Source organism: Calonectris borealis, chromosome Z, assembly GCF_964195595.1.
Source record: "Calonectris borealis chromosome Z, bCalBor7.hap1.2, whole genome shotgun sequence".
NCBI lineage: Eukaryota > Metazoa > Chordata > Aves > Procellariiformes > Procellariidae > Calonectris > Calonectris borealis.
Genome location: NC_134352.1, coordinates 86,231,605 through 86,254,583, shown reverse-complemented (window position 1 = coordinate 86,254,583; position 22,979 = coordinate 86,231,605). Strand labels below are relative to the sequence as shown.

The window sequence follows — 22,979 nt, the reverse complement described above, 5'->3', positions numbered from 1 at the left end:
TAATTGCTCGTGTGTATAAATATACATTATATATACACGGTGTAATTACACGTGTGAGGTATACACTAAGGTGCAAACGCTAAGCGTGATAACTCGGTGCTTTATTTCCTACCGGAAAATGAAGTCGAACTAGTTTTTGTGGAGTGTGTCGGGCCTGCAATAGCAAAATGTAAAATAAAAGTATAACATGCCGAGGGGGGAGGGGGCCGCTGGCATCGTCCCCAGAAACTTGAGCGTAAAGCGAATCGAAGGGCTGATTTTGCAAAGTTTGCAGCAATGTTCTCTGAAAATCGAAAACCTCGGGTTTGAAATTTAGCTGTAGGCACGGGGGGGGGGGGGGGGGGATCACAAACAAACCAAAACAAAGCAGAATAAAAAAAATGGACTGGATAACACAAGGGGAAAAAATATTGTTCCTCTTGGCAAAGTCTCCGCATCACGTGTATTTGCAGCCTCGTATAAACTCGCTTTGCCATGTGTATGTGCGCGAGCTGGGGAAATTTAAAGTATAATCCCTGCAAAAGTGCGGCGCGGGCGGGAGTCGGCGGCCGGCCGGGATCTGCAGCTCAATGATCTGCGGGTAGGGAGGCGGCGCGGCGCCCGGCCCCGCGCTCGGCCGCGCTGCGCTCCGCGGGCGGCGGCAGGCCGGCGGTGCGCGGCGCCGGGCGCGGGAGCAGCGGGGCCGGCGGGCGGGCGGCCCGGCAGCGCGGCGGCGGTGGGTGGCGGCGCTGCCCGCGGAGCTCGGCGGGGCTGCGGCGAGGCGGCCGTGGCGCTGGGCTCCGCTCCGCGCCCCTTCTTCCCTTCCCTCTGCTCCCCTCCCCCCGGGCGCTCGGAGGGAACCGGTGGCTCCGCACAGGCCTGAGCCGCCCCTGGGTTGTTGTTATTAACCCCCCTCCTCTCCGCAAATTAGAAATTGGGGCTAATTGTCAAAGGCTGCTCTCTGCTTCCCTCCCGGCCCCTCCACCCCCGCCCCGCGTCCCTCCGCACCGGCGCCTCCGTAGCCTGCGACTTTGCATCTCTTTTTTTTTTTTTTTTTTTTTCTTTTTTTTCCCCCTTCATTGCTGTTATCGCTATTTGCCGTTTCTGCCTCTAAACGCTACTTTGCGTGGAAGAAGAAGGGAAAAAGTTGGGAGCGGATGGCTGTAGTTTCTTCTCTGGGATCCTCATTCATTCCTCGCTGAACCTCCTGTTGCATAAATGATGCTCCGGGAGCGAGGCTTTTTCTTTTTTTTTCTCCTCCGGATTTGGGTTTAGAGTGGATGTTACCGGGTTTCGATCGCCTCTTTGGAAATACAATATCGCTTTTTTGTTGTTGTTGTTTTTGCTGCCCCTCCATCTTTTTTCCCTCCCTTCTTCTCAACTACCCACCCCCCGACCCCCACCCCCCTGAAAAATCCGATTGTGTTTCCTGCAAGGCTCGGGACTGGGTTTCTGATTGCGGTTATTTCCATGTTTCTAGGTTTGTGTGATTTTGCTAAAATGCATCACCAACAGCGAATGGCTGCCTTAGGGACGGACAAAGAACTGAGTGATTTACTGGATTTCAGTGCGGTAAGAAACAACGGTGGAAATTAACAACAGCTGTAAAAAAATATCTTCTAGCTGATCTGTTAAACTAAAAAAAACCCAAAAAAACCAAACCAACAAAAACAAAACAAAACTGTGATCTAAGTACATTGGGCAATTTTTAATCAGCAGCTAGAACCATGGTAAATATCTTTTTGCTTAAAAAAAAAAAAGAAAAAAGAAAACCAAAAATTAGAGTCTTTTTATTATATCTTATTGTATGTGATGGGAGATGCAATCGTGTTCACAGTTTATTTTAATGTCTTGGATGTCTAAAATAATTCAAACAAAAAGAGACGCCCCTAAAACTGAACATTTCTCATCATTAGTTAATAACAATATCTAGCACTTTTATTGTGCTTTACGCTTTATAGCGTTGTTGGCACATGAACTAATTAATTGCTAATTAGTTGCTTATATTCTATTTTCAGTTCTTCCCTTGTTTCATTTTTTGGCACATGGAAAGTGCAAAGAAATCCATGACTGTCTCAGTTTAAAGTTTTCATTGAAATCTCATATGGCTTCTGCTGTCATTAAAACTGCTCCAATCTTTTCCGAAGCCCCCCAGCTAGATGGTGCTTTTTTTAAACAAAAAAAAAAAGTACTTTTTGTCTCTTTGGGCTGCTCCTGGCCGGGCTGGTTTGGAGGCCAAACGTTAATCCGGACGTGTGCACTTGTCTAGTTTTGTCAGGCTCCCCCTCCCCCTCCCAGCCCCTTCCTTCCTCTCCCCATCCCCTCCCTTCCCCCCAATATGTCAGGAGTATCTATCTATCCAGTTATTTATTTATTTAAGGGGAGAATCAGTTTGCTGTGAGATGCATGTATGTTCCTAAAGACCAGCAACACCCCGCAAAAACCTGACCCCCCCCCCCGTGTAAATGAGGCTGCTTCAGGCTGGTGGTGCTGCTGCTGCTCCAGACTTTGCTTTGGAGGAATGGCTTGGGGAAGTTTGGCCAGGAAACGTAGCCTGAGGCAGCTTTGCAGCCCCCTCTTTGCTTGTTGCACTTTTTCCATTTGTTCCTTCGCTTTTTGCAGGCTCTGACTCAGGGAAGGTGCGTATTATCCACTAGACACGTCGAAGAAGAGAGAAACCAATTAGGGTCGAAATAAATGCTAGGGAGAGAGAGAGGGAGCGAGAGAGAGGGAGAGAGAGGGGGAGAGGGAGAGAGCCTTGCTTCAAATTGCTCTCGTGTTAGAGACGAAATGAGAATTTAGGGCAGGTGGCACTTTGCATTATTATTATTTGGGTTCACATATGACAGGCAAATCCTAAAGCGGGATGGAAATGGACATTGCTACATTTATGGCCAAGGTTTCAACAAAAAAACTTTTTTCGCCTTTGTCAGCGTGAGAGTTGGAGAGGGGAGCGAGCCCCGCTTCCCAGCCTGGATAACGCTGCTGGGGACTGGGATTGCTCAAACTCTTCGGGAAGCGAATATTGTTTGGGGAGCTAATGATCCTAATAAAAACGTGATGATGGTGGTGAGGGGCTGGTGGGGGCTGTAAGAAATATTGACTCGTTTTCAGGTCTGTGGGGGATGATGTTTCGCGGTAGACAAACTATTAACGTAGTCCACAGCGAATGTGGAAGGAACTTTTGACTAACAGTGGACTCGGGAATCTCTTGTTTTCCAGTAGTAATGCCTCTTTGTTTTTTTTAGATGTTTTCACCTCCTGTGAGCAGTGGGAAAAATGGACCAACTTCCTTGGCAAGTGGACATTTTACTGGCTCAAGTATGTAAAATTTTTATTTCGTATGTAGTTAAAATGTTGATAGTTATTTATCCATAGGCATTACCTTTGTTGTGGTTGTGTTAATCTCTTCTGGGGAGCAGATTCATTCAGATTTGAGCGGAATTATTCCTAAGCGCTGGCTATTATTACTATTATTGTTTCCACAAGACTGGGACATTTTCACAGTATTTCCATACATTTATGATTTTTTAAAAAAACCCTAAACTTCTCCTCTGTATAATTGTTCAAGGTGAGCTAGTTTAAATCTTTTTCTTTTTTAAATTGAGCATTGGAGATTTTTATTTACAATTTCAGATGCTATCTTTTGTATGTCAGAAATGATAATCGAAACATCTTGCGTGAGAATTAATTTTGTGAATAAGAATTGAAGGCTGCTTAAATTAAATAAATAAATAAGCAAGTATCTGAGTATAAACACCAACCTCTTCCGGGAAAAGAACTCTTTAGTATTAGAGATCACTGTTTGCTGATGGAATATTTGTCGGTGAATTAAAATCTTCAGGCTAGTTTCTTTTCCTGGTGGAAATTAGGGCATTTTCCTTCTAAATATTTGACTGCTTTTGAAGAGTCCCTGAAATTTAACTGGAGGATTTGTTTGTTTGTATGTTTGTTTATTTGGCTGTAGTAGTACTATATGGGCAACTTCTGCATTCCATAAAAACAGGAGTCCTGTTTGATGACAAAGGAAATATCAGAGCTCTTTGCGGTAGAACATATGTGTACAATAATTGTCTGGCAACTAAAGTTTTATGTAGAGGCTTTTATATGCCTGGCAAATTAGAAGTAAAACTAGCAAAGATACTTACGCATTTGAAAATACCTTACTCTTCTATTAAGTTTGTTTAAGGGGGTTCCCTGCCTTTGTGGATGTGATGTTTTGGACAGGACACAAATACATCTCCGGGTAGAGAGTTGCAGTGTTTTAAAAGCACAGGCAATTACACGTACCGACACACTGTACGTAGTATTGTTATACACAGAGTATTGTTCTAAATCAGATGGTAAATTTGGACAAGTCTTCACTGCAAACTGCCAGTGGATATCTAGATATAAACACGTCATTGCATATAGTTTCATGCCTGGTATTTGCAGTTTGTACTCAATTAAAGGAACCTCTTCTGTGTATTCAGTATAGCCATTTTTATTAAATGCACTAGTACGTCAATTAACTTTTTATTTCCAAAGAAGGGCTTCCTAATTTGAAGGTAGTCTGTAATACACATTTTTAAGATACTAGATCAAATACGACCTACAATTATTAAGCACTCATTTTGTGAATTTCATTCTATTCAGACTTTCAAAACAATAAGATGTTTTTGTTTTATCTTCACAAATTTGGTTATGTTATGAATATAGTGACGTGGAGAATTTTACTGTTAGGTTTGAATAACTTTCCAAACATAATTTGCCTTATATCTCAGAAGATAAAGATTTTAATCCTATTTTTTGTCATTTTCTGAATTACACAATTTTAATAACTGATTTAACTGAATACATAATATTCACTATATTTGTTTTCACTGGAGAGAAGCGAAGAGTGTTTGTGCCAGACAAATCAATTTGTCATGCTTATATACCAGTCAATGCAGCAACTAACACTTGGTCTAACAGCAATTGACTAGGTAGTTATATTTAATAAATGCATCGTAAACCTCATCTATGAAGTCATTTTGATCAGAAATGCCACAGGATAGCAAATCTGAACAGTGAGTTCAGAAATCGAGGGGTTATATTGTTTTTTATTACCTCTAAATCTGAAAGCATTAAAGTAACTTTGACACATCATTTTAGACATACAAATAATTTAATGAGCTGAAGTCAGTCAGTAATATTGAGATATAGACCATTTAAAATAACACCTGAACTCTCCCACACTGTAACAACGTGTAAATGCTTGAATACACCAGTCTCTGATGGTGGAGGATGAAGTACCCTGCTTGATAAAGGAACGTGTACTGTATGTTGGTGGATTGTTTGCACAATGGCATGCAGCACAGGGTACGCTCTTCTAAGGGAAAATAATTTTGAATTTACTATATAAATATCTGTTGCTTGGTTATTAGACAGGGAGTTCTGTAGTGAGTGATCAGTGATTTCAAAAAAGTTGTCAGAATCTAGGTATCAGTGAATTGCCCCTCACTGATACTCGGTGAGAGGGTGGATGTGTGGCCTGAAGATACAGTTCCGTGAAGGAGAAGCGTGGCTATTGTTCCCCTGTGCTCTTGCTGGCCAGCTAGCTGTGTGCGAGAGTCTTGCTTCTTAAGAATATCTGGTGTGCGGTGTTGTAATGAGCCAGGACTTGAGAAATTCAGATTTGATATGATAGCGCCCAGACAACTGCTTCAAGACATGTTTTCTATAACTATATGGAAGGATTAAAGATAGCTCCATTAATAACATATGAACACAGTTTATTATTCTAATTATGCATATTGATAATATGGAATTTTAGCGGTCCGAATACAGCCTGTTCTTCCTCCTGGACAGATGCTCTTCTGAAGTTTGAGCTGACCGTCTCTTAATGATCCTCTTCTAAAAATTATATTTACTGAGATGGGGAACCACAGATGTCATTCCTCTGCATTAACCCGAAACTTCTCTTATGGGGGGAGGGAAAAAAAAAAAAGACCCCAAAGAAAAGTAATCCCAAGCAGTGAAGTGAAACTAACTGTACTTTAGGAAGTGTGGTAATATTTCATGCTTAAAGTCATCTTAATAGCTTTTTACTCATCTAATATATGATGCTCTATTGTGATTTGTAATGTGTGAATGAAAATAAAGTAAAGCCACATTTCCTTTTAATCTTTAATTTCACAAACATGGCTTCTTACCATGTTAAGAAATGGTGAGGGCTGCAAGGGAGAAAGGAATGTAACCTGAGCCACAGCCGTGACATTCCCATGGAGCATTTTTCACATGAAAGGCTTTTGTCAACCCAGTAAAGGACCAGGAGTTTTTGTTTGATGTTTGCAGGTGTTCAGCAGAGAGCACTAAAACAATTCAGCCATGCTGGTTTAGAGACTCTGACCTTAACAGGGAGAATTGGTGAAGACTGAAATGATTTTTAAGAAAACTCCCCTGGAGTTACCTCAAATTTATATTGTATTTGTAAAGTGATTTAATACCTGTTACTTAAATTGAACAATACACATCCATTAGAATGAAGCGGGGGTTTTCTTTTTTCTTTTTTTTCCTTTTTTTAGGACAGTTGCCAAAATAAAATTTATTTTCCCGGATCTTCTAAAATTTTCTGAATAGTTTACCTTAGCTTGTGCAGTAAAAGCGTGAGCCATTGTAAAATAAGGGGAAGATGATGATCGCTGGTGCTCGATTTTGGGAATGGATTTTGAAGCAGTTTTTCAACAATTGTGGTGCTAAATAATTTGCTAGGTCTGTCACAGTTGGCATATTTCAGTTTTCGAACTGTTAATCAAAGCCGGCATCTTCCTGATTATGTTAAATTTCTGCTTCTTCTATTTTAAGTATTTAATTTTACCTAAGTTTTCAAGCATCAGTTATAGATTGTCCACTATGTGTGTGTTTGAATACTGCATGGGTGTGAGTAGCAGTAGAATAACTGAATTCTTAATGATTGGCCATTCCTGTTGTACAGAAAAAAAAAATCTAAAATCTTTGCTAGCACAGACATCAGTGAATAAAGCGAAGTCAGTTTAAAGAAAGGATTTAAAGACTTGCTTTTAATTTTGCCCTTAGTTTGATTAGGGCTTGTCCTGCATTAGAATAACAGCGATTACAAATTAATACATCTTTAACTAGGGAATCACAAATTCAGCTTGATTTTTTGAAGTCTTTTTTTTACTTTTGATGTGTCTGAGAGTAAATTATATATACTATACTATAAAATATAGTTATTTAAGTACAGTTCATTTTTGGAGTGTGGCCTTATGGGAAAGGTCCCTAATTTTGCTATTATTGGTGGATCATCCGAAAAAAACGAAGTTAAACACAATCTTTACCTCGAAAACGTTTTGATAGTCGCTCAGGTGAGGCACACCTCAGGATGCGTGCACAGGTCCTGTTAGCGTCAGTAGGAATAATGCGTGTGTGCACTAGGGATGAATACACCCTTTACTAGGGAGGATTTTGAAAGGATGTGATTTATTTTGGGGTTATAATGCAGAATTGCCATTGAAAAGAAAAAAAATTAATACATGAGAAATTCTAAGCATATGGATCAGAAAAGTGCTTTTAATAATGAAGGAAAAGAAGTGTAGTAGGTATATAGCTGTTGCAATTCCATAGGTGACTCTGAAGGGTAGGCCACATTTGTGATGGTATATGTCAGAAAACACAGAAAACTGTGATTGAGTCTGGGTGTTGGCTTTGCTTGTGTGTTGCACCACGTTCCTGCGTTTGCCAGGCGCCATTCCAGGTCTCCAGCACGCTGGTGCGCAGGGCACGGCGCCTCCGAGCCCCAGACCCTCCGGCCCCTCGCCCCGTCCGGCTCTGCTGCTGCTAGCCCGTGGCTGTGCTTTGTAATGCTCCTCTCTCGTTTTGCCTGTTGAAAAATACTTGAGGCTTTAGCTACGTAGATACACAAAGGCAACTGCTTCCATATTTTTCATCCCTAATGTTTCGTAAGTATGATTAAGAAGAAAAAGAATGCTAGTTACCTCCCATCCTTCCAGCTATGTTTACTTGTGAAGCGTTCGATCCTCCTCCCCTCCGAGTCCTATTAAAGAGAGTACTGTGGGGGCAGAAAAAGACCCACGCTATGGTATTTGAATTGGCCTGAGACACCGTAGTGCATACTTGGAGGAGCTAAATATTTAGTTACGAAGAAGAGAGGTTACTTCTGAGTTTGTATCTTGCTCGCAGTGGCAAACAGTGTATCCTGCAGAGGACGTTCCAGAGACGCAGCCACCTACAATCACTCACATATATTTAAATCTGGAAGCTAAGGTCCTATCGTGGTAATTAAAAAAAAAAAAGAAAAGGAAAAAAAAAGATGCAAATCCCCTTGATTTCTGATGTTGGAAGAAAACTAGCCTTACTAAATGGAAGAGGGTCTAAACAAATACTCTGCAAGAAGGTTGCATTGGATCTGATCTAAGCGAATTGTATCTGAAACAGTTCAGTCATGCCTGTTGGATACTGTAGCTTTTTTTTAAAATACTTTTTGTCAGAATCGTTGCGTGTCTACCTTGTCAAGACTCCTGAATATATTTAATAATTCAAAAACATACACATTAGCTGTCTGAGAGACTGAAATGCTTGGGGGCCAGATCCAGCCAAATGTCACTTGGAGGAGATGTTTGTGCCTGCCATTGCCAAATTTAGCAGTAACAGAAATAATGTTTTAGATTATTCAGTGGATACGAGGTATCTGTGAACAAAGTGTATCTGCTAAACCAGTGAGCTTAGGTCTGACTTGGAATTAAGTAGGAGTACAAAGCTTGTCTAACGTGTTCAGTAAGGGATGTAGGAAAAAAAGGCATTTGGGAGCGTGTGAGGTACAATTTGGCTTCTTCCCATTAGATTTGTACTCGTGCCACTCCCAAATTCATACTGATTTTTGTCATAGGCAAATGCAGCTTCCATTGACTGAATTCCCAAGAAACATTAAAAGGTCACACAAATTTTAGTCTTTCACCACTTACACTTATTTTTTGGCTACTGCAGAAAGAACATGTGATGTAATTTATTATTGCACCCCCCCACCCCCCCAATTTAAACCATTACTGAATTTTGGAATTGCTTTGATATTTTACTTACCTAGTAAGTAAAAGGATTTAAGCACACGCTTTGGGATCCCAGGAATGTTGCGAATGAACTGCTTGACGTTTTTTGACAAGATCAGCAAATATCTTCCATACTATTGTAATGAGGAAATCACTTAAATAACAGATGAACAACTAAGTCACATAAACATATATAATAGAACTATGTAATGAAAGTTTATGCTGTTAATTGCTTGAATCTCTCTTAAATGCACAGAGTCATGGAGCACTAAAAGCTGTCATATAAACAGTTTTGTTTTGAGTTTAAAATTATTCCTTTTTTTTTTTTTCATCTGCTATGATAAACAAAGTCGTTTTGTAAGCTTTACAGATCAAACATTTACTTCTAATGGTAAACTACATTTTGTATCTGGAAATTTGTGTCTTTGCAAGGCCCAGAAAAAGAGTAGAGCCCCGGTGGCCCCAGGCCTGTGGTTTTCAGTGTTTGATATCATGATGTTATTTAGATCAGTTCCCATAAGCCAAGATAACAGATCTGCAATTTTTTAATAAGGAACAGGGTATGTGTTTGTAATGGTTTAAAGATCTTTTACCAAAATTTTCCCAGATAAATTATACCACGGCAGTGGACATAATCAAAGTAGAACTAAAAAGGGGTAGAAATTAGATCTCAAGAAGTGGAAATTTTTTTTTTTTATGTCCTGAATCGGAGGCAGCCTATTGTTTTGAAGCTTATGAAATGCAGCCTTATGACAGTCAGGTGCCTGTATCTCCTAGGGCTCCTCATAGCTGGCAGAGGAGAGGTTGCCCCAAGGCGTTTCAGATCAGCGCTGTGAATCACTTTCTGGCGATGCCTGTTCTCTACCAAAGGACCTAGCGATTTGCCGAGGCGTAGCTTGTGGTGTTCTGGCCGTCGAAGGCTAGGTGAGACGGATCCCCCCAGCCAGATCACAGTGCCATTGCTCAGACAAATTTCTAGTTCAAGTAAGCTCACTGTGCGGTCATCAGAGAGAAGAGCCAGCATAGCCTGGGAATGTTTTACATGTCCTGCTGAAGATATAGGCATATGAAATTAATATACATGTAATAGTATGTACCATCTGCCGGCATCTGTAGATAGTCCGTAGAGTTCCTCTTGCACCTCGAAGATGGGAGGAATAACAACAGTTAAAACGAGTCCCTTGAATAATTTAATTTGGTGTTACTTATTCTGTACTGGTGTAGAAGTCACTACCAAATTTCCTCATCTGCCTTTATGCAGCTGATGCTGCCCGTCAGTCTGAGGCAATGAGATGTTGAGGGGCCTCCACTTTTTTTGTCATCTGGGAGGTATTGTGTGCCTCACGGGATCTAGCCCAAATGCCGAAATCTGCCTCTTGCCATTTGTGCCATTCAAAGGTTTTCAAACCTGTGACTTTGGGGCACAAATCCGTGGTCTTGTAACACTAGCCTGCTAAATTTTCTTCTTTAACCTGTTTGCAGTGAAAGCTTTCTGCCTAGCGCTTCTTGGCAAAGCGGAGGGGTGGCAATGACCAAATTCTTAGATAATTTTTCTAATGCTTTCAAAGGCTGTTGTGTAATTTCTTTCCTTAGCAAACTTACAGAAATAGGAAAAGTGTTGAGAAAGGTTGGCATATTTACTCTTTCTGCCAAGGCAAACACTAGTGCAGTTGATCTGCATATCAAACAACCAGGTGTATTTAAAAATGGGTCGATCTTGGTGGATTTCAGAGCGGTGAGAAAGTATTTCATGTGAAGGTGCAGTAACAGCATTGTTCGTGTGAGAGCTATTGTGACAGTCACTGTTTAACAATGTCTTTCAAGACTACTATTGGTAGTAATGACAATACGTAGCTGCAATCTATTGTTGTCCGTGCTGGGTATTGATCTATTTTGGAAACAACGCTTCACACGCGCTGCTGTATTTGCAGAGTACTCTTGTGGAATTTGTCTAATCCCCTAAGACTTGATTTGTTGAATATAATGATTTTCTTTTCACCTGGTGAAAAGGCTTCCGAGGTTAAGATGATGTATCTGGCGCTCGGCGGTGCCTTCTGCTCCGCTGTCTCAGCGGGGTGCCGGGGAGAGATGCCGGGCGCTGCACTTGGGTTTTTGGTAGCCGCTTGGTCCTCTCCTCGCTGAAAGCCCGCGCACATTTTCAGCTGGCTTCAGTGGGCCTGGCATCTGGGCTTCATTTCCTTCATTCAGGGTTTTACTCGAAATCTGCGTCGCGTCAGCGCGTAAGTCACTACCGCAGAAAGGGACACCCACGGCCCTGGCACGGGTGCCCGCGTTGTGCCGAGGCAGGGGCAGAGGAGCCGAGGCCCTCGCACTCTCCGGCTGTTGGGAGAGGCGAAGTCGCTCTTGCTTGGGGCTCTGTGAGCAATGGCAGGCTGTCATCCGCTGCCTGCGAGCCGGCACGCCGCCGGCAGCCTTCCCAGCAGCTCCGTCCCTCCTGCCCTTTAACACGCTTCCCACTGCCAGTGCCGCCCGTGGCACCCTGCTTTATCGTATGTGCGTGTGGGTATGGCACCCTGCTTCGTCGTGCGTGTGGGTACGGCACCCTGCTTTGTCGTATGTGGGTACGGCACCCTGCTTCGTCGTATGTGGGTACGGCACCCTGCTTCGTCGTATGTGGGTACGGTGAGCCGCAGAAGGTGATCTTCTCAGGCCTGATGCAGAAGGGGTTCTTCCCTGGGCGGTGCTTCATTCAGAAGAGTGCACAACCAGGGAGGCTTCAAACAGGAGATTTTACCTTTTGATCCTTACCATTACGGTAGATCCTTTCAGGCCCGTGGGCTATTTCTGTGGGTTCCAGCAAAGTTTATTTTAAAAAACCAACAAAACAAAAAACCTATTTCATACTCCATTCACTATGCAGTGATCAGTACCTCCGTCAGGATAATTTTAGGGGCCCAAAAATGGGAAAATATTGAAATCATTGTGTATGTGTGTAATCCCTAAGAAAATAGGGATTTGGTTCTTTTTGTTGTGTAGTATATAAAAATTAGACTCTCTGCTGGTGCTGTTTTTCTTGAATAAAAGCCTGTCTTGTTCCTGAAGATTTGGGACTGTCAGGTCAACATGGCATGATGCACTTTTTCCTCTGACTGTACATTTAAATACGATCGACCTATTTGATAAATAACTGGTACAAAGGTTTTGTTATATTAAAAACAGCTAAGTATGACTCCTGATCGAATATCAAGACTGTAATTGAATCTCAGGGGTTCTGGTACTGTTCATAAAGCATTTGAGTTGTTTTGTGCTTCGTGACGTCAGCCAAAAGCTTGATTGAATTATGTTCTTGTCTTGTGGGAGCACCTGCCAGTGCCACTAGACTTAAGGGTCTGTCAGCATTTCCATTACAAACCTTTCTGATAAGTTTGTGACTTGGCTCTGAGCGTTTGAACTGGGCTGAAGGCTGGCATATAAACTTTCAGCCTGGAAGCAAGTTGTTCTGCAAATACAATAAACCTAAATAAATTCCCCAAACTAGTAGGATGTGCAGTGCTCCTCCCTGTGACTCTTCTCTTGCCTATCTCCTTATGAAGGTCGGATGCTGTTCCTTGGGTGCAGTTCCTATTTGAAATGACTGCAAGATCTGACAGAGGAGAGGCTGAAATATCAGTGTCTAATGAAACTGCACAAAAGAGAGTTTCTTCAGTATTTTAGAAACAAAGACATGCAGGGATGAGGCTGTGACACGGTCTGTCTCTGTAATTCCAGTACCACAGGGCTGTTTGGGTGAACTTTCATGGGCTAACATGATTTGGAGTACCTGTGAGCATGGTCCATCTCTGCTAGCAGTTCTGCAGGGTATAGCATAGGTTTCCTCATTTTTGAGGGGATTCTCGTTAAATGGAGAAGTGACAGCAGTGAAGCTTGCATGTACAGTTATAACACAGAAATAACCATTAAATTATTTTTATCTCCTTATAGATCTGCATACTTAATTATGGGGACTACACATAGCAGCTGAGTAAATATTTAGCGCCGTGCTGCTCGAGGTGCATTGCATTAGGAATAAATGCACCTTATCGTTAGATGACTGCTGTCCATTAGGCCTTGGAACTGTTTAAATGCTGCAGACATTTTGAGAGAAGGGCAGGGATGAGACTACTGCGCTCGTGATAAGGCGGATTCACCATCAGACCTCCTGAAAGGAAAGAAAGTGGCCTAATAGCTTGATTAAGTTTTGCAGCCGTGAGACCATCATAGTGAGTCCTGGGTTCGCCCCGAAGCTCACCCTGCTGTGTGTGCGGGAGGATCCCAGCTCTTTGCCCCTCCTGCTTCTCCAGGATTAACTGTTTTGCTTGGGCTGTGCAGAGGGGAGATGACTTGGACTCTCAAGATTTAACAATACTGCAAAACCTCGTTCATACAGCGTTTCATATAGCTTAAATCACATCTACTTGAAATTTAGTCAAGTGTTCTGACGTAGCCTTTCTGAAATGTGCTCCTTCGCAATGAATACTGTGTCGTCAACCCAAGGCGGTGAATTCCTCTCCACGAGAAATAGTACCAAATTCTGTGGTATGACTTCATCTGACTCTGAAACGTTATTGTATTTTTGAAACCTAGGATACTTTTTCAGTAGTATCTGAATGTTTGTGGCAGAGGGTTGAAGAAGAAATGGAAGCAAAGATTTGGAAAATACTTTTTCCTGATCTTATAAATATAAATAACTTGCATGTTCTGTGATTCCTGATGTGACTGTAACCTGTCAAGCATGCTTTCATTTTGCTCCTATACCACTGATGCAGCTTTTCTAGTCAGACCTTACAAGTTGGTCTTCCCGTGCTGTGACTAACTAGTGTCAGCTACTAGTTGCTGTCTGTTGCCAGAGCAGTTGGTTTTGGTTTGCCTTAAACTCATAATGTTCGGGACCATTTGTGTTCTTTGTGCTAATCTGGGCTCTCCTTAGCCAACTGTATTTAACAGTATTTCGTCCATTACAGTCCTTTGGGAAAAATTATGTCTTAAGTCCTGATTAGAGACTAGATAATGCTTTATTCTGCAGGATCAGAGTTGTTAGCAAATGCATTGCTTAACTTTTGTTTTCTGTGTCTAATCACTTTGTTGATTTTATACTCTTTGGAAAGATTTACTTACTTAGGAAATACTGTGCCTTGTTGTATAAACAGAGGAAAATTCATGTTCCTAAAATTAGATATTTTGTAAACACCACAAATTAAAGCATTTCATTTATGAACTAGCTTATTAACTAATGGACATTGTCTCTTTCCCTCTCCTAATTTTCTCATTTATATTCCATATTTTTTTTAGTTTTATCTCTGTCTCTTAAAACTGAAGCGGTTAATTGGCACTAGTGGCAACATAGTGGTGAGAGTGCTTCAGGTTCATGCTCATGTCAAGATTTGATTAAGCGGTTTGGTCAGTGTGAAATACTGATGCTTCTTCACGTCTCCCTGCCTGTGACTGAAGTGTACAACAGATACTGAAAATGTGTTGATGTCCAATTAGGAAGTTAACATGGCAAAATTACCAATTATCAGAAAGTAAACACACAGTTCAGGACAGCTTTTGTCAGCACGCAGGCTCTCCGTCGTGTGCGTTGTTCGGGAGATGCCCCATTTCCAGGGGAGTGCTGGTTCCCTGGCTGTGGCGTAAATCCTTAACAGTAAAATTACTGGCAGTAAATTGTAATTTTCTTTTTAACCACTTTAGCTGAAGCATAAGAATGTTGTCAAATTAAAAAAATAAAATATATAATGATCCACGTTTTACTTCTTTTTCGGCCTCTGTTGAGAATTCGGTTGAATCCAGGTTATTTCAGTAGTACGGGATCAGCAGCGTGGTCACTTCTTACCTTTACATGGGTCCCAGCTTGTCCAGATGTTTGTCATCTCATTTTCTGTATTTCTTCCCCTTTACTGAGTTGTTCTTACTCTTTCCTCGGACTTGTGAATGCAAGCTCTGTAAGACAGGAGAAACACTGCAGTTCATTCAACCTTCATTATCTGAACACTGTGGGGCAAGATTTAGTCTTTTTGCAGTGCAAATCCAGGGTAGAGAGCTCTGCCACTGCACTGTGAGTGTGATGTGCGGCAGTGGCGAAACACCTTCCAAAAATAAGGATTCTCCTGCATCCAGAAAAAAATCACCGCTGGGCCGCATGGCCGCCTGGATCTGATTAGTACAGTAACTCAAGCCTTTGATTCAAAACTGTCCCCTTTAATTCCAATGTTTCCTTCCTTAGGGTGCAGAAGAGGTTATCTATTTAAAATTTAAAAGTGAAGGAATAGGAATGGAGGAAGGAACTGAAAACCCTGTAAGCCACAACTTAACCAGAAAACAGATAAGGTGATTATTATTTGCATTTTTGAGCTTCTGGAGTCCCACTGCCTGTAAATGCCCAAGTGTTTTATGTGGCCGTTGAACCCATAGTATCTGACTAGGAGGAGATGATGAGATTCATTATACTAAAAGTATGATATTTTAAACTTTAAAATATGTGTATCTAACTGTTTCTTAACATATTCTTAAGTGTAAAAAAAAAAAAAAAAAAATCCTCTGGCTCTGCCATGGGGCAAAATTGTGATGTGTTTGTAAACAGGGCAATGCCTAATGCCACGCCTAATGGAGAGTTGTTATTTTCTTAATCCAAAATAGAAAGAGCTTAAATAGAAAGTGCAGGATTATAAAAGAAGCAGCTTTATTCTTTTTAATATGAAGTTATTTCCTCTTATTCAGCTCAGTCCTGTCCCCACTGCTGGGAAAGATAAACTTCTGGTGGGCTCCTCAGGGGTGGGATGAACCCCCTTGCACTGACGGGCCCTCTGCAGTGCGCTTGTAAGGGGTCACACGCACTGTGTGCTCTCTGGAGTCGCTTTGCCATTAATATTGGTACAATCGTATTTTTCGGCTTAAGCCTCTTCCCTGTCCATTGCTGTCTGAAAGACCTAGTTCAACAGGAAATTAAGAGCAAAAATGAAAATGGATAATCTGTAGAACATTTTCGAATTTGTCTGTTGTATTTATCGGAAGTCAATTTGAAAAATAACAATGCTGAATAAAAATAGAAGTGAATTTAAAAAACAACAGACATAACACTAAGAAATATATTTGACAAATAGCACTCTTCCTGGTCTCTCATTTGCACTGATGGGAGAATTCCCGAACACGAGCGAGGGGAGTGATGTGAGAGGGAAGGATGGGGCTGCTCGCTTGCTCGTGTGTTCACAGATGGCACCCATCTTGCCTACTGTGACTTTCGTCAAAGACTGGCATCTTAATCGAACGTAATCATCTAGGTGCCTCCGCTGTCGGTGGAGAGAGATAGGTGCCTGTAAAGAGATAGGGAGGCTTATCCCTTTTTAAGATAAGGGTTTAAGATGGCTCTTTCAAGGTACCCGTCTCTTCATACTGATTGTAAAGATGGCTTGGTGACCAGATGCCTGCTTTTTAGATGGCTGAAGTTAAACGAGATGAATCCCATCTTAAAGGTCCCCTGGGTCTACTTGAATCCTTTTTTTTTTTTTTTATTTTTTTAGAGCACAAAATCCTTCATTCTTATATCTCTGAAGAATCAAGAGCCCACATCATATAGAGTGGAAAACTGTTCTCTCACTGCAGCGTTTTATGTTATTATTTATGTATTTATTACATTTATTAAAGACTGCCACTGTGTTTGGTGTTGTGCTTTTTAGAGGGTTAATTGGTTCCAGTTGCAGAGTTAATTGATTTCAGTTGACTCCCAAGGAGGAGATGTGAAATGGAGTCTCTTCTGAGGGTGACACTTCCCGGGAGAGGGAAACACCTCCTCTCCCCTTCCTGCGAGGTACAATTCTCCTTTGTACCTTAAGAGAGGAAATTTTCTCTGCGTTGCCATTTCATCTCATTCTTTACAGCGCGTCCTATAAAATGCCTCCTTCCGAGTGGCAGGGTGTCTATGCAGTCATGAATGCACATCTCCATTATTAGCATCTTTTGATTTTATTCCAACTTGGTGACTAATAGCAACAGATTCCAAATAGTTATTCTGAGACTTTTGACTCAGTCCAAATTTTGCCTTAAAATGGGTTTGCTTACATACAAGAGCTATTTTGCTCTCCTGCATTTGTTGTAGCATTTTCAAATTACTTTCAACTTGAAAAGGGTTTTGATCTTTTCTAATTTAATCAGAGTTTCCCGAGAGGACTTCAAGGAAGAACATTTACTGATCGGTGAAACTGGAAAAGTTCCTTATAGAGAATCATCAAAAATTCTGACTGCTTACTGTCTAATACTAGATTTATGAACTGTGCTCAAACAGTTTTTCTGGTGGGTATTCACACTTCTTGTGAATACTGCAAATATCGCACTTCTCTTTCTCATTAGAGACAGCTAATTAATAAATATGAGAAAGTTAACTGATGGGAAAACGTTATCTAGGCACTGCAACTTGGTAACCTTGGCTTTCTTTTGAGTAATAAAAAATAATAGATAACATGCGGAAGGAAGTGCTGGTGGATTTATATAATCTATCAGATCCACAACTGGAATAAATCAGCATAACTCTACAAACACCCACCGAGTTGTGCCATTTTATGCTATCTGAGGATCTTGTGTTCTGCTAGGAAACTAACAGGATAAAGTCTAAAATATCTTTATTTTACTGAGAGCAGCGAGGAGAATTGTTGATTTCTGGGAAGAACACATGCTACAGCTCCATAGGTACTTGTGAAGCTACCGCGTTGTACCCTTCCTTTTTTATCTTTCATTGTAAAATTAAAGTACGCATTTCCTGGTTGCTTACTTGGCTGAAGCCTCCTTCAAGCACACATTCAATAATTTGTCTTATTCATCTCCTCATCATGCTCATGGTTATGTTACATTCACCTACAGTAAGGATTCAGTGATAGAGGAAGAATGAATATGGATGAATCGATGACTACAAGTGCTGTAAGTGATTTTTAGAGGTTCTCATATTCAGTTTGACAGTCTCAGATGGAAGACTGTCAAGATCAGTCCGTATTTTGAATTGTCAAGTGCACTTTATGTGCTTGTCCCCTTGAGCTGGAACCCGGTCTTTCGGGTATGGAAAGCAATGGGAATTTTCCTGACGACTTCCCTATGAGAAGGATTGGGCTCTTTGTCTATGTTCTGCAGATTTATACATTTCATTGCCCTACATACTCATGCTAATGAAGGAGATAGGTACAGGCATGGAAAGGCACGATACGAATAGGTGGGCTTGGAAAAGGAGGGCTCCATTTATTTATTCTTTTAGGCTTGCCCAGAAGAATAATTTTCTCTCATACTCTGCTTGAGATTTTGCTAGTAGATGATGTTTGCAGGGATTGGAACAGCCTATTGAAAAGTTGTTTCCCTTTAGCATTTTGAAGTGATTCAAAAATGATTTTTCTCTACCAGCTTCACATTAATTTGTAACGAAAACTTCCCTTTAAAACATAAGCTTTAAAAAATCCTTATAACTAGTGTACACTTTGTATTTCCTTGTCCTACTGTTTGGGTTATAAACATATTTAAAAAAATATATTCACACACACAACATTATCATGATTCGGCTTAAGCATCTGTGGTTATAAGTGCACTTCATTTCACCTAATTAAGTTATTTAGTCATTTACACATTAGCAATGTACTACATATTCCACTTTTACAGGAACTTATTTTAATTATACCCACAGTTCTGTTCTGCTCCATTATAGCCATAGATCAAGCTGAATAATAACCATTCTAAAAGCCATATGCTAAAAGAGATTATAGGTCATTAAGGCCAAATTAAGGTAACATTTCTGATGGTCACAAACAGAAGTCTAACCAACAATTATCTTCTTTCAGGTCTGTAGATACAGTCCTCTTTGAGCTTTTAAGATGACAACCAAAGGACAATCTCTGATTCCTAATTGTTGGCATTGGTTTCAGAGGTTGTAATTTCTGAAATTAATAAGGTTTGCTAAGGCATAACAATATTTGTTTGTTTTTCGCTCTCCTATTCTGGTGTTTGCCAGAGGGCCCCAACGTAAACTTGATCTTCCGAACATTCAGCTCTTGCAGAGTACCTGCTCTGTGTAAGCATCCATTCATCCGTTTCCTTCAGTTGTACCGACCATCGGAGCTCATTTTCAGTGGTGTTGGGTTCTACAGCTTCGGGCTTAACTGTCTTCTGCTGAATAGGGTTGGATCTAATTGTCTCAAGATTAATTTTGGCTCAGAGCTTGCACCTAAGGAGCTTACCAGTAATTCCCTTTTGAGTGAGCCTCGGTAGTATTTTCCTCTGGAAAGAGCTGAGCTGTAGACAAAGTTTCTGCAGAGAGAGACCTGGATGTCGTATCTTTGGTATGTGCTGCCTAGCAAATAAAAGTCTTCTGCTAGTTTCTAGCATTTAAAGTTAACTGTAAGTATCATCGTTTTCACTGTCCAAACACATTCACAAAAAAATAAAGCCTCTATGTCTACTCTGTAGTTGTTAGCAAATGTCATATTACAAACGGAATTACTTTCCCCCTCAAGTGGAATAAATATTCCCATTGCACTCAAGAATTCAGAAAAATCTGGAGGAAATGGCTCAAACAGGACAGTGCTCCTTGAAGGTCAGTGATGATGGGCCCAGTAGGGTGAGGAGGGCTCTGCGAAGGCTCAGGGATGATTTCAGGCAGGAACATCACAATGATCCCTTCTTGCCTTGAAGTTGGTTAGGCTGTGGGCAAAGACAGAGACCTTTCTGGAGCGCTGCAGGTTGTCCTGCTTTAGCCATAAAAGGAGAAGGTTTGGGTTTTTTGTGTTTTTTTTTATAAGAAATGCAAATTTTAAACTAAAAAGCTTTCTTACCTTACAGGCAACACTTTGGAACAAAATAAGCTGGAAACCATTCCTGTCTATGGGTCGTTAGTTTCCCACTCTTTGTTTTAGACTCTTGAGGGTATTTAAGAAAAATGTTTACAATAACCTTACTGGTTAAAAACAACTATTCTAAAATAAATAAATAAATAAATATATGTATAACCAAAAAGAGTCATCAGTGGTCATACTTAGAATGTTCAGTTGGTGCTTGGTTCAAACCCAGCTCCGGCAGAAAGACAAAAGGAATTACGCTCTTTTTTCTGCCTGATGCCATGCTGCTGAGTACCGTAATGGCTGTTGTACCCCTTTGTATTCCAGAGTAAATCACATGAATTATGAGACAGTGTAGGGTAAGTTCCCGTGAACAGCTGGGATTCCTGTTGCATCTCACAAGTAACAGCAGAAAAAAATACAATCTCTTATCTAATGGATTTGTTAAAAACAGGTAATCCCACATTCCTGAGCAGTTTCTCTCCGTAGATAGCTGGCTGGCCACGCGAAGTTAATCATTCCCATGTTTGTGTCTTCAGTTGCCAGCCATTGGACTTTATATTGAAAGACTTGTACTGCGAAGCGTTTCCTTGGTGTTTATAGATATGGGGATGTATAGCAATGCCATTTATTAGAGTATTTGAGAAGGAAGTTAGGACTGGAAGGGAGGTTTTGGGTTAGCAGGTCCAGGTGCCTGGTATTGCTTAGATTGTCATGCTCTGTCTCAAAATTGTTAAGGTTTTTGATCCAAAAATTGTCTTGGAATAGTGTTCCAGCATCTCAGTCCTGACGGCCAGAAGTCTTATTGTAATGTTTTGACAAAATTTAAATATGGCCAGTTTATATTCACTTGTTCTTGTTCCAGCACTTAAATAGCATGTTTCCCTTCTCCATCTGTCCCCCTCCCCCAACGTGTGGCATGTCTCTACAGGAACATGCCTTTTTTGATAGGAAAAGTCAACCAGACATTTGTGTCTCTCAGATGCATGCATGCATGCATGCACGCACTTGCCCCAGTTGAGTTTGCTCTGTACTCTTCCCAAGGAGGGAGCAGAGTGCCGTGGAGCAATGCCATGATAGCAGGTGCCGTCTCCATAGATCTGAGAGTCCCATCCCATCATTGCTGCAGCTGAAGCCTCCCCATGGTGCCTTCTGACCTACAGAGCTACCCGTGGGTGTGGAGACCCTGCAGGTGTTGGGTGGACTGCCTAATTGGAGTAATTTAAGCTGAGCTACCAGAGAGCTGCAGGAGCTGGTTAGGGCAGGGGTGTAGATGGAGGTGGCTGGTTGGGTCCATGGGGCTCCCTGCAGTCTGGCTGGGGCTGGATGTGTGTGGGCCCTGGCGGTGGGATTGCTGCTTCTTCCCTAAGGTAAGGAGGGGTGGACAGGAGATTTCCACTTGAACACTTTGAAAGGAAATACACGGAGGCTGGTGTACCTTGTCTTTCCTGCTCTTACCCTGTGGCCTTTTCCTTGGGAAGTCTAGGTTTACCTTGTTTTTTTCTTGGAAAATCTTCCCTTGGAATTTGTGAATTGAATGTTTCTGCTTTACTTTAGATTGTAGAAAGTAAGGTGGGATGCCTTGGTGGAAATTCATAGTGTGTATATGTATGCATGTGTCTGTGTAGCAGGTTTTTGCCAGTTGTTTTCAAAATCTCCTTGCTTGAATAACTGAACTTGCTTGCCTTATCTATAGATTTATGGGGTTTTGAGAGAACTTTATTTGCAGGAGATAGAATCTGTTTCATTGTTCTATTTTGTGATCCTGTTAGGGCTGAAGTAGTTAAATCCGGTCTCGTGGTCTGAAATAAAAATACCGACCCAAAATACAGACCCACTACATGGCTGACAGTATGGAGTCCTTTGCGTTTGAGTCAAGAGGATCCGAATGCTCCTCTTGTGCATTCACCTCATCTCTGCTGTTGGCTGCCTCTAAGATGAGGAGGTAGATCCTCACACTATGTCACCCACCATGGTGGTGGTGATGTGTAGAGGTTAAAGCGATAAGGAAATTTGCCTAGATATCAGTAATGAGATACCTACCTTAAGTGTATATGGATTGTTTTCTCTCCTCCCAATATTTTCCTTAAAATTTTCTGTGCTCTCCTGGTTTAGGAGACCAGTGTAATCCTTTTGCTTGCAATAGGATTGCAAGTAAGTGCTTGAATTTGACTTGACCCTCCACTTTGGATGCGCTCTTAGATATTGAGTTAAGCGTAGTTTCTATTTCTGAAATTCTGTGTGAATGATAGCTTAAGCAGCTCTTCTACTGTTGTTAAACCTTCTCTGTTGTGCAGGGGTCAAAATGTAACCTGTATGTAATTTCTCTTAAACTGGTCCAAATCCTAAGGACTTCTACTCAAGGAGGAGTCCCACTGAGTTTGCCGGAGGAAGGGATCCCACCTGTCAGCGATGTGCTAAATTCCACTTGTACACAATGGTATGAATTGGATGTAACTTTACTAAATGCAGTGGATTCGTGCCAGACTCGTGCTTGTGCAACTAAAAAACTTTTTTGCATTTTGTCACAGAACCTGATAAGTAGTACCATGGAATCAAAAGTGCGCATAATGTGCAAAGTCAAACTATATTTAAAGCGCCTTATTCACAGAGGAACACCTCTAACCTTTCAATATGTGAATAAGATGTCAACCTAGTTCTGTAATGCCACCAGGTTTTGACATGAGAATGCATTTGCAGTCACTTACATGCTTGCATTGGTGAAGTGCAATAATTTGCCTATGTTTATTTAAATAGTGCAAACTTTGAACGTTATCACCTTTTTATTTAAGAGAAAAGAGACTACAAAGATGACATCATGGGAGCATCATGCATAGACAGATAAATTTTGAAGAGGCATGTGTTTTAAGGTGTTCCCTGCTTCTTCGCCTCTCCTTTCTAAAATTTAATTGCAAGATACCTGGAATGAAGACCAAATTTTCTTCCTTGAATTGAAATTTCTGTATCTGTGTTGGTATTTACAAAAGCAGTTCTAGCTTTCCTTGCTATATAATTAGTCATTTAAGTGAGTGATCTGAATTTCACATTCTGTTATTGGTGAGTTGGAGGAAGACACTCAGTTCTGGAAACCGTTGATTTACTGTTCAAAATAAAGGTGTGGAAAACTCACTTTAAATCTGCCATTTAAAATAAT

At 41.1% G+C, this 22,979-nt stretch overlaps 1 protein-coding gene across 9 annotated transcripts in view; it reads left to right on the top strand.

The window, feature by feature from the left end:
• Positions 1-671: 671 nt before the first annotated feature.
• Positions 672-22,979, top strand: part of TCF4 (transcription factor 4) — a 235,940-nt gene continuing 213,632 nt past the window's right edge. For 8 of the 9 annotated variants that reach the window (XM_075137542.1, XM_075137541.1, XM_075137539.1 and 5 more), the window contains exons 1-2: positions 835-1,551; positions 3,228-3,300. In XM_075137542.1, coding sequence (XP_074993643.1) covers positions 1,450-1,551; positions 3,228-3,300 — 175 coding nt within the window. In that variant the 5' untranslated portion in view covers positions 835-1,449. Of the gene's footprint in view, positions 716-834; positions 1,552-3,227; positions 3,301-22,979 lie in introns of those variants that run through there. The other variant, XM_075137536.1, reaches the window with a different exon arrangement.